The following is a 12301-nucleotide window of genomic DNA, read 5'->3' as shown; positions in this document are numbered from 1 at the left end:
GTAGATGAGAGAGGCGATACTTGAACTTGTAACGTGATATCTGAAATTTAGAAATTTTCACCTCATAACCAAGGCAACAGGAATCTATAATCAGAATAGGGGTTTGTGGAGATTGTAGTAATGTTAATAGTTGGATTCATGAGTCGATTAAATCTAGACTACGATTGAAAACACGGAAGCACTGGACGGCCGTTTCATCCTAGTACGGAACTCCTCAGCAGCGCGCATCCACGATCCTGCACACGGGACTCAAACCCAAGACTTTCAGTTTACAATCTCCACAAGCCCCCATTCTGATAATAATCATCATGTGCTCACTAGCGACTGGCTCCAAGATAGATTTCCTGGAGTTCTTATGAGAAGCCTTGACCATTGGAGTCCAACCGTGTCTGTTGTGAGGCAGTTACTCACTAAAGACAATGGTGTACGGTTGTGCAATATCGTGGATTGATTGAAGTTAAACATTAACACCATTGGATGCCGGCCAACTCAGTGGTCTAGAAGTTAAGCGTTGTCATTCGAAACCGAAGATCATAGACGCGCATTTCTAAGGAGTTCCATACTAGGACGAAACGGTCATTCAATGCTTTCAGGTTTTCCATGGTGATCTAGCTTCAATTGACTCATGATCTCAACTTTTCAAATTATAAAATTACTTGAACTTATTTAGTTTTAAATGTTATCATTTCTATTCGAATATCATTCACATTACCTAATTTGTTTTCATAGACTAGAAAAAAAAAAATAAATTTAAGAAAAAAAATCAATGATATTTAAGTACAAATCACTCAATTTTTTTGTTTTATGTAAATTTAATCAAGTTTTTTTTTGTATTGATTTTTTTTTGAAGGGAGGGGGTATGATTATGTTAATATTACTTCATTCACTTATTGATATAAAAATCGCAGATAAACTTAATCACTTTATTATTATTATTATTATTATCTTAATCCAACATATCATTCATTCATTAATCAATAGAACATCTACTCAGAACATGTGTTAGTAGAACTTAAATAGACACTAAAAAAAAATGCGCATAAATTCAAAAATGTGAATTATGTTTGATTAATGATTAATCTTACATGAATTAAAAAGAAAAAAACATTTTAATCATTTAAAGATCCCTCATCTCATATTCAAAGATTAATAATAGTTGAATGAAGAATATTCTTTTCGATAAATTCTCTCTTCAGGTTCTACAATAATATATATCCAAATTAATAATCCGAAGGAAATGGCCAGGTTAAGGGCCAAGTGCATAGTTTACAGTATGTAAAGTTAGGATTGTCAAATCAAATAGATACCAATCCCAAGGTCCGAAGGCGAAGTCCTACTGCTGACTGTACAGAGGTGTGACGGCAGTAAAGTGTTTCCTTCAGACAACCAGCATGACAGCGATGCTGCCTTCCCACAAGGAGGGGTGGGGTTAGAAAAGGTCGACCCTAAAAATGCACACCTCGCCTTATCCCACGGATTTCCGTCTCCGGCGGTATGGACTTTTGAAGAACGGAGCTAAGAATTCAAAAATCCCCCACAAAAAGGCCATGTGTGACCGGCCTCAAGCAGTTGTCCCTTGGGCACTGTGGTCACTCTCCCAGGTCGTTATGACCAACACTAATCCAACTTCTTTTTCAGGTCCCTCAGGAAATACCCTTCCACGGTGTGGGCAGCCGGGAAGTGATACTAGCCCTCATACCCATAACTGCACACGAGACCAAGTTGGTCACTTTCAAATCCTTCCTACATCTAATAACACTCCATAAATATTAAAAATTCATTTAGATAAAACTTTATACTTACAAGAAATTTTTCGATCTCCTTTAATGATAAATAATGTCTAGATGTATCAATTAAAAATCCTCTATGGGGAAATAATGGTCCATCCAAAATTATACCACCTTCAATTATGTTCTATCCAAAAAAAAGAAAAAAATTGATTATGTATTTAAAATATTGTGTAATTTCACTTTACTCTCTCTAATGGATCTCTGTAAATTAATTGAAGTATAGTTTCCAATCCATGTAAAATCCCCCAGATTTCTTTTGATTTTAAGATTATTCTCTGATTGAAAATAATAAGGGAATCTGTGATATAGTTATATTGAATAAAATAACATACATGTCTCATTCATTGATTCAGAAGGCCATAATTCGTCACTTGACTCGTCACATCCATTAGTTATTGATATTTTGATGATATTGATTGTATTATTTGGCAAAGAAGTAGGGATTTTAGGATACTGTTTTATTAATGTGAGACGTTCTTCAAAACGTTTTAATGCATCTGTTAAAATATAACAACTTGTGTATGAATGATTATACGTTAGAGATTCAGCAAAATTATAATAAATTCCTGTCTTATGGTGTTTATAGGCTTTCGGGACTATTGAATAACATTTAGAAACATAGTAAACTAGAATGAACAATAAGTACAGAAGACAAGTTATGGAAGAGTTCATGACGCTTTCTAGTTTGATAAACTGAAAAAATATTATAAAGGATTATGTAAGCATGATTTATACTTGCATATTCGCTATTTCTGACCAATCAGAATTGAATTGATGCTATCTCAGATATGAGTGGTTGATTTGTTCGCAAGTTGCTAACACATCTGTATCACTTCATTATTGTAATCATTAAAATACGATTGGTGGATGTTCATTTAAAAAGTTCTCGATATCCTTCAATAACTTAAATATAAAGTTTGAACAGATGCTTTCTCAATGTTAATGCATAACTTTGAATGCTACTGTCAGGGTCTAATAGTTTGTTACGAATAAACTATCTTGTCAGATTATCAATTGGTTGTTTATTCATTCAACAATGCTTGATAAGGAGAATGACTGAAATAACATTTAACACTTTATATATATATATTATCGTACGACATTAGTGTCGGGATTATTTTTTCCCGTTTATAAGTTTTTAACACATTCGTTATATACCATATAATGTCAAGCTCAGTATGTATTGAAGGCCTGGAAGATAAGTATAATATGTCTCCGGTAGAAATAGACACTTGTGACTACAAATGTTCGACTCCCAGAATTTGATCGTAGTGACATTGAGTTATGGTCTTCTCAACTAGAGCATTATTGCATGAGGCACAATAATAAACATGAAGGAAATGGATACTAATATATATATATATGCTCAATATTGCCTCCTTTAGTTCCTATAGAAGTTCACAACTTAGTTTTGAGTCCCTCAACGTCATAATCACACACTATTTGAAGACTTAAGATAATGAATCGTCTATCTTTATCAGACGGCTGAAAAACCTAAAGTCTTTTGCAGGGAAGAACACTGGTTGGTACGTCATCACATTTCTTATATCACCTCCAATTCTTAGTGAGCGACAATACCGTGCGTGAAACAGTCTTAAAACTCAAGCCTGAACTTTTTGGTAGGTACCAGTGCTGCAATAAGTACCATTCCTCAGAAGAAAACCGAGCTGGGTCGAAATTTTTCTCAGATACACTTGTAGTGACCGGCCAGTCTCGATAAGAACACGATTGGAACAACGGAAACAATTATTATTATTGTAACCAATTGTACCAGAGATTGTTTTACTGTATTTGTTTAACTGTATCAGTTTCACTTCTGCTTTCGCTCTCCGCCTTGTTTGGTTCGAACTTGCTCACGCACTGCCTGTTCGCCTGTACTCTTTGGCACGTCTCGGTATTATTTCGATACCACGAGATCGCCAATAAATACAATTGATCTGGATTAATAAAGTCTTCTGATTTACGAGCTATCAAAGGAACCAAGTCGTTTTTGGGCGCGTTGACGAATTGTAGTGGTGATCATAGTCCGTCTTCGACTCGACATCCACTACACACTTCAAGCTCACAACAAACCTAGAATTGCGACGTCTGGGTATAAGATGTTTATACAGACTTTTGGTTTAGGAAGCAGTTTCCTTGTGTCTTCACTTTAGTAGATTTAAATATGGTAATACTGGGAATCGACGTTTTACAGAGATATAATTTTCTACTTGACACACGGATACAATGTCTGACGCTTGAAAAAACTTCGGGTTACAAAAATTCAAAGAAAGTCACATCACCTTCCTAAATTTGATACAAACTCCGCCAGTAACAACTGCTAAATTCCAGACTACACTAGCGGGATTTCCAAACCTAACAAAACCCAACCCTCGACCTTACAAGTCAGCTAAAATTAGGCCACACAATCGAAACTGAAAGGGCACTTGTATTTGCTGGAAACCAGTGGACTAGCATCAGATAAGATTAAAATCGCCAGTGGTGAATTCGACTACGTACTACAGCTGGGCATTATCCGTCCCCTTGATAGCCAAAGGGAATCCCCTCTAAACATGGTCTCAACTTTAGGTCTCCTTCCTAGGCCTAACCGCACAAACTAATCACTCCTTTCTCTGCCTGACAACAATGTTTGCAGAACTGCACCCTTTCTGCCTCCCTTTTCGCAACGATACCAATTTTGGAGAACAAGAACTCTACTCTCTAAAATGATCTGTTTAAACTATTCTTCAGAACTAATGATCTCAATCATGTTGGTCCCTGTCACAGGTAAATGTCTAATGCATAAGTTTCGTTTTGTGGGTGATTTTCATTCCCTTTACATGAATTCAGAGTTGTGTAGTTCAATCAAAAAAAGACGAGTTTTAAAAATAAACGAAGAACGGGAGGAACTAACCACCATTTACATGTCCTTTGCCTAAACACACATATCTGTGATCGACTAATTTCAACTGTCCACAACCACATGGTCAATAATCTACTTTATAACAAATAAATTTTTAAAATGATGTATAAGGATAAGTTAAGAGATTTCGTGAGTTCGTGATATCAAAAGCTTTAGTAAACTGCTGAGGAAGTCGACTTAGTAGGACAATCAACCTTATAAAATGTACGACAATGAAGCATGATTAAGGAGTATTAGTTATCGGGATGAAAGTTTTTAAGTTGTACCATTTTGTAGCAATTTCGTCTGGTCTTTGGTTTCTCTCCAGAAATAATATCACATTTATTTCTTAGTTCACTGATATTCAAGAAACGAGATCGTTTGAGCGTTGGATCTCTGATTTTCTCTTCTGAACTACCTTCTTTTAACGTTTTAATACATATTATTGCTCATCTTTACAATTATATATTATTTGCCTTCCACGTTTGTTTGACTTGAGATAACTTAGGAAAACTCTAGTATTAGGAATTATCAGAATTTCGTTCACCGCCAGCGTAACACGATCATCAGCTGTCCTTAGTGAATATGTTTTCATCATCAGGTTACGATAACCCATCTCTTGAAAACAATTCGAGAAAGTTAGTCATTAACAATAACAGCCTATTAACCAAAGAACAGTAAAATAACAAGTGAATCGAAGAATTCAGTTTGCCTCTGATCGTTTTTTTCAATTTCGTTTATGATAGAGTTCTAAAGTAAGCTTATGAGCAAAAACATCTGGTCGAAAAATATTAACAGCTTACTCCATTTCAGTAGAGATATTAATTTCAGAAGAGCCATTTTACTTCTTACAGTTATCATATAACTAGCTAGTTAGTAGTGTTTGGTTATTCATTTATGTCAGGTGTGATAAAATTAGTTAATCATGGTTCTTTTAGAAATATATGGATAACTATTTCATCCTAGTATATCTCTCTAAATCTTCCTTACTTCCTTTGGTTATTAAGTTATCAGGTTATGATCTACACTGTCTTCAAATTGATTACCTTACATATACATTTCACATTATTGCAATACATTGTTTCACTTCGTAATTTCTTCTCTCTCATGCAGCTGAAATCGTTCAGTTGTACATATCCACAATCAACTGCCGGTCAACCTGTCCAACTGAGATTCGATGTAGATTCAGGTGTGTTTTATTATGCTTTTGTACCAACACAGAATAATTGTACAAATGTGAACTCAACATTGTTAGTTGCAGAAATTTTTGTTCCAATGTCGATTCATTATCCACATGGAGTGAAGACTCGTTTCATCCCAGAACAATTATCTTATAAAGTGTATGAAAATAATACTAATTTAATGTTTTTTTATATGCCATGTACTTTGATCAAGACGAATATTGAACTTATAGAAATAACGATCATACCAAACCAAAATTAAGTTAAACATTCAAACAGTAATAATGATACTCGTCTATTAGTTTATTTGAAATCTGTATCCATTTTGTTGATTGTGAATTCGTTGTTATTTTTGCATCTTTTAACTTATTTTGGATAAACTAAAGAAAGTTAACTTGATGGAATGCTTGAAATTTACTTTCATTTTGCAACTATGCCTAGTTGTACATTGGGAGAATACGTGAAAACAAGTATGTATTGCATGGGAAATAAAATTAGATGCATTATGAAGAGAATGCACATAGAGGTCACCTAAAATCTATCACAGGAATAAAGGACTGTGAAGCAAATAGTGAAGAATGAAAATAACACATCGCTCATAATTAAAGATTGACGATATTATGCAACGAAATACTTCAGAACGATAAAGTAAAATAAAATATATTCAGAATCAACATCTTAGGACCGGAACACGTTAGGAAATTAGGGCTTACGACAAAACTGATGGACTAGACATTTTAGTATATAAAACTTTCTCACCGTTAAACCTCATACCTGTATGTTTGGTCTAAATCACCTTACTCTTACAATCAGAAACTTACTCATAAAGTAGCTCTATAACCACGGATCGAGACTATCAATATAACTAGATTATGTAGTATAAATCGGATTTCAGTAAACAAATAGTCACATACAGAATGCTTACATTATTGTCTCTCATCAAATCGCTTTGTTATATGTGAATCAAATCTCCCACTGACATGACTTTTGATAACTCATGTTAACGAATGGTTAATATCGACTCTTTATTGATGAAATTCTATTGAGTATAAGTATTGCCCTGAATAAAATACAATTATGTGGTGAATAAATCGTTAGTCAACAATATGTAAGGACTAGATAGACTGTGTATTTGTAAAAGTCCCGAATAAGCCAGAACTTCGACATAACTCAATCGAGAATTTCAATCTGAAGCAAGGAGAATGTAGTTGTATTGTATTATCATGACAAAATAAAGCATAGCGTAAGACATTTAACTGTATGATAACTATAAAAACGATCCAGAACAAGATATCTGATAAGGATTTAGTATATAAACACGACCATTACTGCAAAGTGGTGTGAAGTCGGGAAAAACCTTTTCAGGAGAAGAAATATGATGATGAATATACTCTCACCACAATTATTTCGTTTTATTGAACAACACTAAACGTTTGTATTTTGTAGGTAGAGCTATACACAACTATCTGTTATGAACATGTTCTATCAAAAAATAACAAACGAGAAATACGAATACATATCAGAAGAAATCATTGATGACAATCACTGTTGAATGTAAAGAATTAATTGATTTAATGATCGTCAAATGAATCCTAGTACTGGATATGATACGCCTTCGGAGCATAGAAAACGTCTCAGGAATATTGTTAGATTTTAGAACAAATAAACTAAAACTTACTATTCAGAATATTTTGGTTGACAATTAGGATACAAATTCATGTTTTAAGCTAAAGAAAACCCATACAACTAATCTTTCTGTGTCAACAATGAAAGATATTTATTTAGATGTTTTGTTGAAATGCAAACGAAGCATTTCTTTATAGTCACCACATTTTAACTGAATTCATTGGTGGTGTGTTGAGGAACCTCAATGTAAGTGTTCATTTCTCAGAATATAAACATCCAAAGTGCTTGTCACTTCAATTAAAATGGTTTATACATAATTTCCAATTATTAAAATAGTTAAATTATGACAATATTTCTTACTGATTTACATTGTCTTTATAATGATGTCAGTGTAATTGAACTGATTAAGCAGAAGGTAAAGACATTTAAATGTTAACAGATCAACATTTCATTCTACTTGACTCAATCCATAATTTAAAATGAAATGATCATGAGCTTAATGTTGAAGTGATCATGAGTAACATACAGATCTCACAAGAATCACGTTTACATTATCTGTTTATACTTTTCACTTTGTTGTATTCATTTGTGAAATAGCTCAACTACAGATCTGAGTTTTAATTATTATGAACTGATTTATATAATAATGTTAGTCAGTCAGAATAAAGCGTTGATTTCATTTGAATTAGATAGAAACTAGCATCTCATGTTTCTTACTATTTCTCATCAAATGATCTCAGTAATATTCCGTACATTCGACATCTTACAAATTTTCATATTCATTGAATTCTCAATAATTAATGTGGTCACAAAATAGTCATAAATTTTCTTATTCCAATGGAAATATCAAATGTGGTTATATTTTATTTCAAAAGCACTTATATAAGAACTCTCGTCTAAATTAGAGCGAATAGTTTCACAGTATTTGAGCGCCGAGTTGATGTAAGACATTAAATAGGAATAATATATATTTGTAAAATCTCAGCGAATGAATTTGTAGTAAATCCAACGTTTCGCCTGGCAATCTGGTCCAAGCTTTTTCAAGGAATTCCTTGATAATCAAACATCAAAATTATCGAATATAAATAGGTAGTACATGGTTCTCCGAGTTCATTGTACACTGAATAGGTCATCCAATCAACGTTAACAAAAAGTTTAAACTAGGTATGTTCAAGAGATATGTGATGTGATGTGAACAATGTTCCAACTGATCAAGCGAATTCAGTGAGATTTAAAATCTCAAATGCGTTATTGAAACAAAAACCAAATACACCTAATCTATGTAAAGAAGAAATGAATGCTCTAAAACAGCTACGTAAAGATAGAAAAATTGTTATTATGAGAGCTGACAAAGGAAACACCATTGTTGTTATGTATAATTCTGATTATGAGAAAAAAGTCAATGAATATCTCCAATCTGGACCTTATGAAAAAATCAAGATTAACAAATGTAGAGCAACATTGAATAAGTTGAAAGCCGAAACAGCCAAAATGCTACAGACTTTACAACCGAAACTAGGACCATCTCTATGGTTTTCTCTATATCCAAAAAGCAACAAAGCATGCAGATTTTATGGATTACCAAAAATACATAAAACAAATGTCCCAATAAGACCTGTTGTTGATTATACCAATTCACCAACCTACAATCTTTCTAGATACCTAGCTAAGATTCTTAAACCATATGAAAGCACAATCAAACACGGAATTAAAAATTCTCATGTTTTTAAAGATATTATCTCTAATATTCACATAGAAGAAGATGAAATAATGGCAAGTTTTGATGTTTGCTCATTATTCACTAATGTTCCAATTAAGAAAACATTAGATATTATATGTAATCTATTAGATTCTGACACTGATCTTAAACAACGCTGCCGTTTAGTTACCTCGGATATTATTAAAGCGTTAGATCTATGTTTACATTCAACTATATTCAGTTTTCGAGGGGATTTATACAGACAGACAGAAGGTGTAGCTATGGGATCACCAGTTTCCCCAATTGTTACTAACCTTTTTATGCATTCATTGGAAACTAGTGCCATCTCATTATGTTCTCAGGCACCAAAAGTATGGTTAAGATATGTAGATGACACCTTTGTCATTATAAAACGGGACCATCTGGATGAACTGTTTAAACTTGTCAACAACTTTGATGGAAAAATCAAGTTCACCAAAGAGTTGGAATCCCCTGAAAACAAATTACCTTTCCTAGACTGTTAAGTTGAAAGGAAAGATTATGATAGCTTAAAAATTAGTATATTCAGTGTACAATGAACTCGGAGAACCATGTACTACCTATTTATATTCGATAATTTTGATGTTTGATTATCAAGGAATTCCTTGAAAAAGCTTGGATCAGATTACCAGGCGAAACGTTGGATTTACTACAAATTCATTCGCTGAGATTTTACAAATATATATTATTCCTATTTAATCCACTTAATAATTACTGAATATTTATAGATGGAAATTTTTAATTTTGTCATCTAATTACTAACATCCGGTTAAGTAGTATCTGATTGTATGCCAACGACATTCGTTTCAATGGACTCACCTAGCTCAAGGCGTTCGGTTATACATACGCACTGTTTTGATTATTGCTTTTCATTAGAACTCTGAGAATAACTGCGGCACACAATGTTACTCACTATTACGGCACATCATGATTGATATTCCAATCGGTTTTCTTTCTTTTCAAACGGTAATAAATTTTCTTACTCGCAATTTAATTCATTCATCAATGAAGAGTACAAATAGTCACGGACGGGAACAGGTATATCTATTCATGAACTGATTGCTTGTATAATGATCATTTTTTTAGGCTAAGTAATAATGTAGATTTGAATATGTTGTTGTTAAACAATAGAATATATTGTGAATTATCACGAACTAATAATAACCAATCACTGGAATAGATGTGAGAGATAGAAAGTAAATTCTCAACCAATTATTACATTTCTATGGATGTCATTCGATTCAGTTGATCATTGATCACTGCTTATCAGTGTGAACAGAATGTGACTGGTTATATGATGACTTTCCACAGCATCATACAATGAAGCATTAAAAATTAGGTTTGTGATTGTCAGTTGAAGTAGTATCATTTATAGAATATAGAACATTTCATCTGAAGACTAAACGGGCATCTTTTCTATCTGTTCTCCTATTGTGTTAATAAAGGTATCTATCAGTTTAATGGCATTCATTTGAAAGTAATAATGAACAGAACATTCTACTTTCTTTAAATATTCTTATAAGCTTCTGCTTGAATGGAATAATGACTTAATGCAGCCTAATATTTTGTAGACACACAGGTCATAGTATTGTAGTGGATGTCGAGTCGTGGACGGACTGTGATCACCACTACTATTCGATTACGCGTACAAATATGACTTGGTTCCCTTGATAGCCCGTAAACCAGAAGGCTTTACTAGTCCAGATAAAGTATATTTATTGGCGATCTCGTGGTATCGAAATAATACCGAGACGTGCCAAAGAGTACAAGCGAATAAGCAGTGCGTGAGCAAGCTCGAACCAAACCAGGCGGTATATGGAACAAGAAGTGAGTCTGATACAGTTAAACAAATACAGTAAAACAATCTCTGGTACAATTGGTTACAATAATAATAATTGTTTCTGTTATTCCAATCGTGTTCTTATCGAGACTGGCCGGTCACTACAGGAGCCCCCCGCTAGAAAGGGTTTACACTTTCGATACGTAGCGGTTTCATTCGTGGGACTGATCGCGAAACGTGCAATTGTAGGACGAAGACGTTGGCAGAACAGGGAGTGATCGTTGATCCTCGAGTTGCCTCCAAAAGTCTTTGACGTAGAACGGTACCAGAAGGAACGTGCTGTATTGATTGCTTGGATTAGCATGCTACACCAGAGTGGTTTGTATCCAGAATCTGAAGGTTGCGTTCGTAGAGGTCCGGACCAGAAACGCTGCAGACGTAGGACGAAACCAGATTGAGCCAAGGAACCAGATGCGACCAGGATAAACATGTTCGGGACCAAATGTATACCATACGTATTTGGAGCCAGAGAGGTCGACTGAGTGCGTTGACCAGAGCGTGGGTGATCAGGCCAGCTTTCGCCAAAGTTTACTGAAGTCGACGATACCGGAACAGCGATGGTCGAAGGCGTAGGCTCGGAGTAAACACAAAAAAAATGATAGAAAAAGAGAAAAGTGTAGCTTTCTTGTAGTATAGGGGTAGATTCCTATACTGTATCCGTAGTTGGTTATGAGGTTAGTCGAGAAAGCGTACGGGTAAGCGTACTCGGCGACCAGAACGTGAGACGGTAGTCTCGTTCGAACCTCGTGAGCCTGCAATCTCATCCGCAGTCAAGGGCGGTGTGGTCTGTAGGTCTGGACGTGAGACGGAAGTCTCGTCCGTAGACGGGGCAGATGACACGTGCTGTTGACTGGGACGTGAGAATGAGGTCTCAGGTGCATCTAGCGTGGGATCCGAAATAGATGTAGAAATCCCGCTAGAAGCTCTGATGGGTCTAACATTGGGTCTCGGCTTATCAGGTATAGCACTGTCATCGACGTGTGCTGGCTTGAGACGATCAATGCTGACTGTTTCGATGCGGCCACGTCGATCAACCTTGAAGGTCTTTTCGTGACGGGAAATCACGTGAAAAGGGCCCTCGTAAGGCTGTTGTAGAGGTTTGCGTACCGAATCCACTCGTATGAAAACATGTGAACAGGCAGATAACTCTCGAGGGAGAGCGACCTGTCGATGTTGTATACGAGTCGACACCGGAGTCAGTGTTCGCATGAATGCAGACAGTCGTTGGACGTAGTCTGATTCGCC

At 35.0% G+C, this 12301-nt stretch overlaps 1 protein-coding gene across 1 annotated transcript in view; it reads right to left on the bottom strand.

The window, feature by feature from the left end:
- Positions 1 to 2486, bottom strand: part of Smp_053900 (putative beta-hexosaminidase B) — a 29871-nt gene extending 27385 nt beyond the window's left edge. The window contains exons 1-3 of the mRNA XM_018797477.1: positions 2123 to 2486; positions 1976 to 2088; positions 1804 to 1914 (exon numbers count right to left, since the gene is read on the bottom strand). Of these exons, the coding sequence (XP_018652515.1) occupies positions 1804 to 1914; positions 1976 to 2088; positions 2123 to 2462 (564 nt within the window). The 5' untranslated portion in view covers positions 2463 to 2486. The remainder of the gene's footprint in view (positions 1 to 1803; positions 1915 to 1975; positions 2089 to 2122) is intronic.
- Between the last annotated feature and the right edge of the window lie 9815 nt (positions 2487 to 12301).

This window comes from Schistosoma mansoni, chromosome 4 (assembly GCF_000237925.1).
Source record: "Schistosoma mansoni strain Puerto Rico chromosome 4, complete genome".
Classification (NCBI taxonomy): Eukaryota; Metazoa; Platyhelminthes; class Trematoda; order Strigeidida; family Schistosomatidae; genus Schistosoma; species Schistosoma mansoni.
Note: the sequence above shows the minus strand (reverse complement) of the source record. Positions and strands in the feature narration are given on the sequence as shown.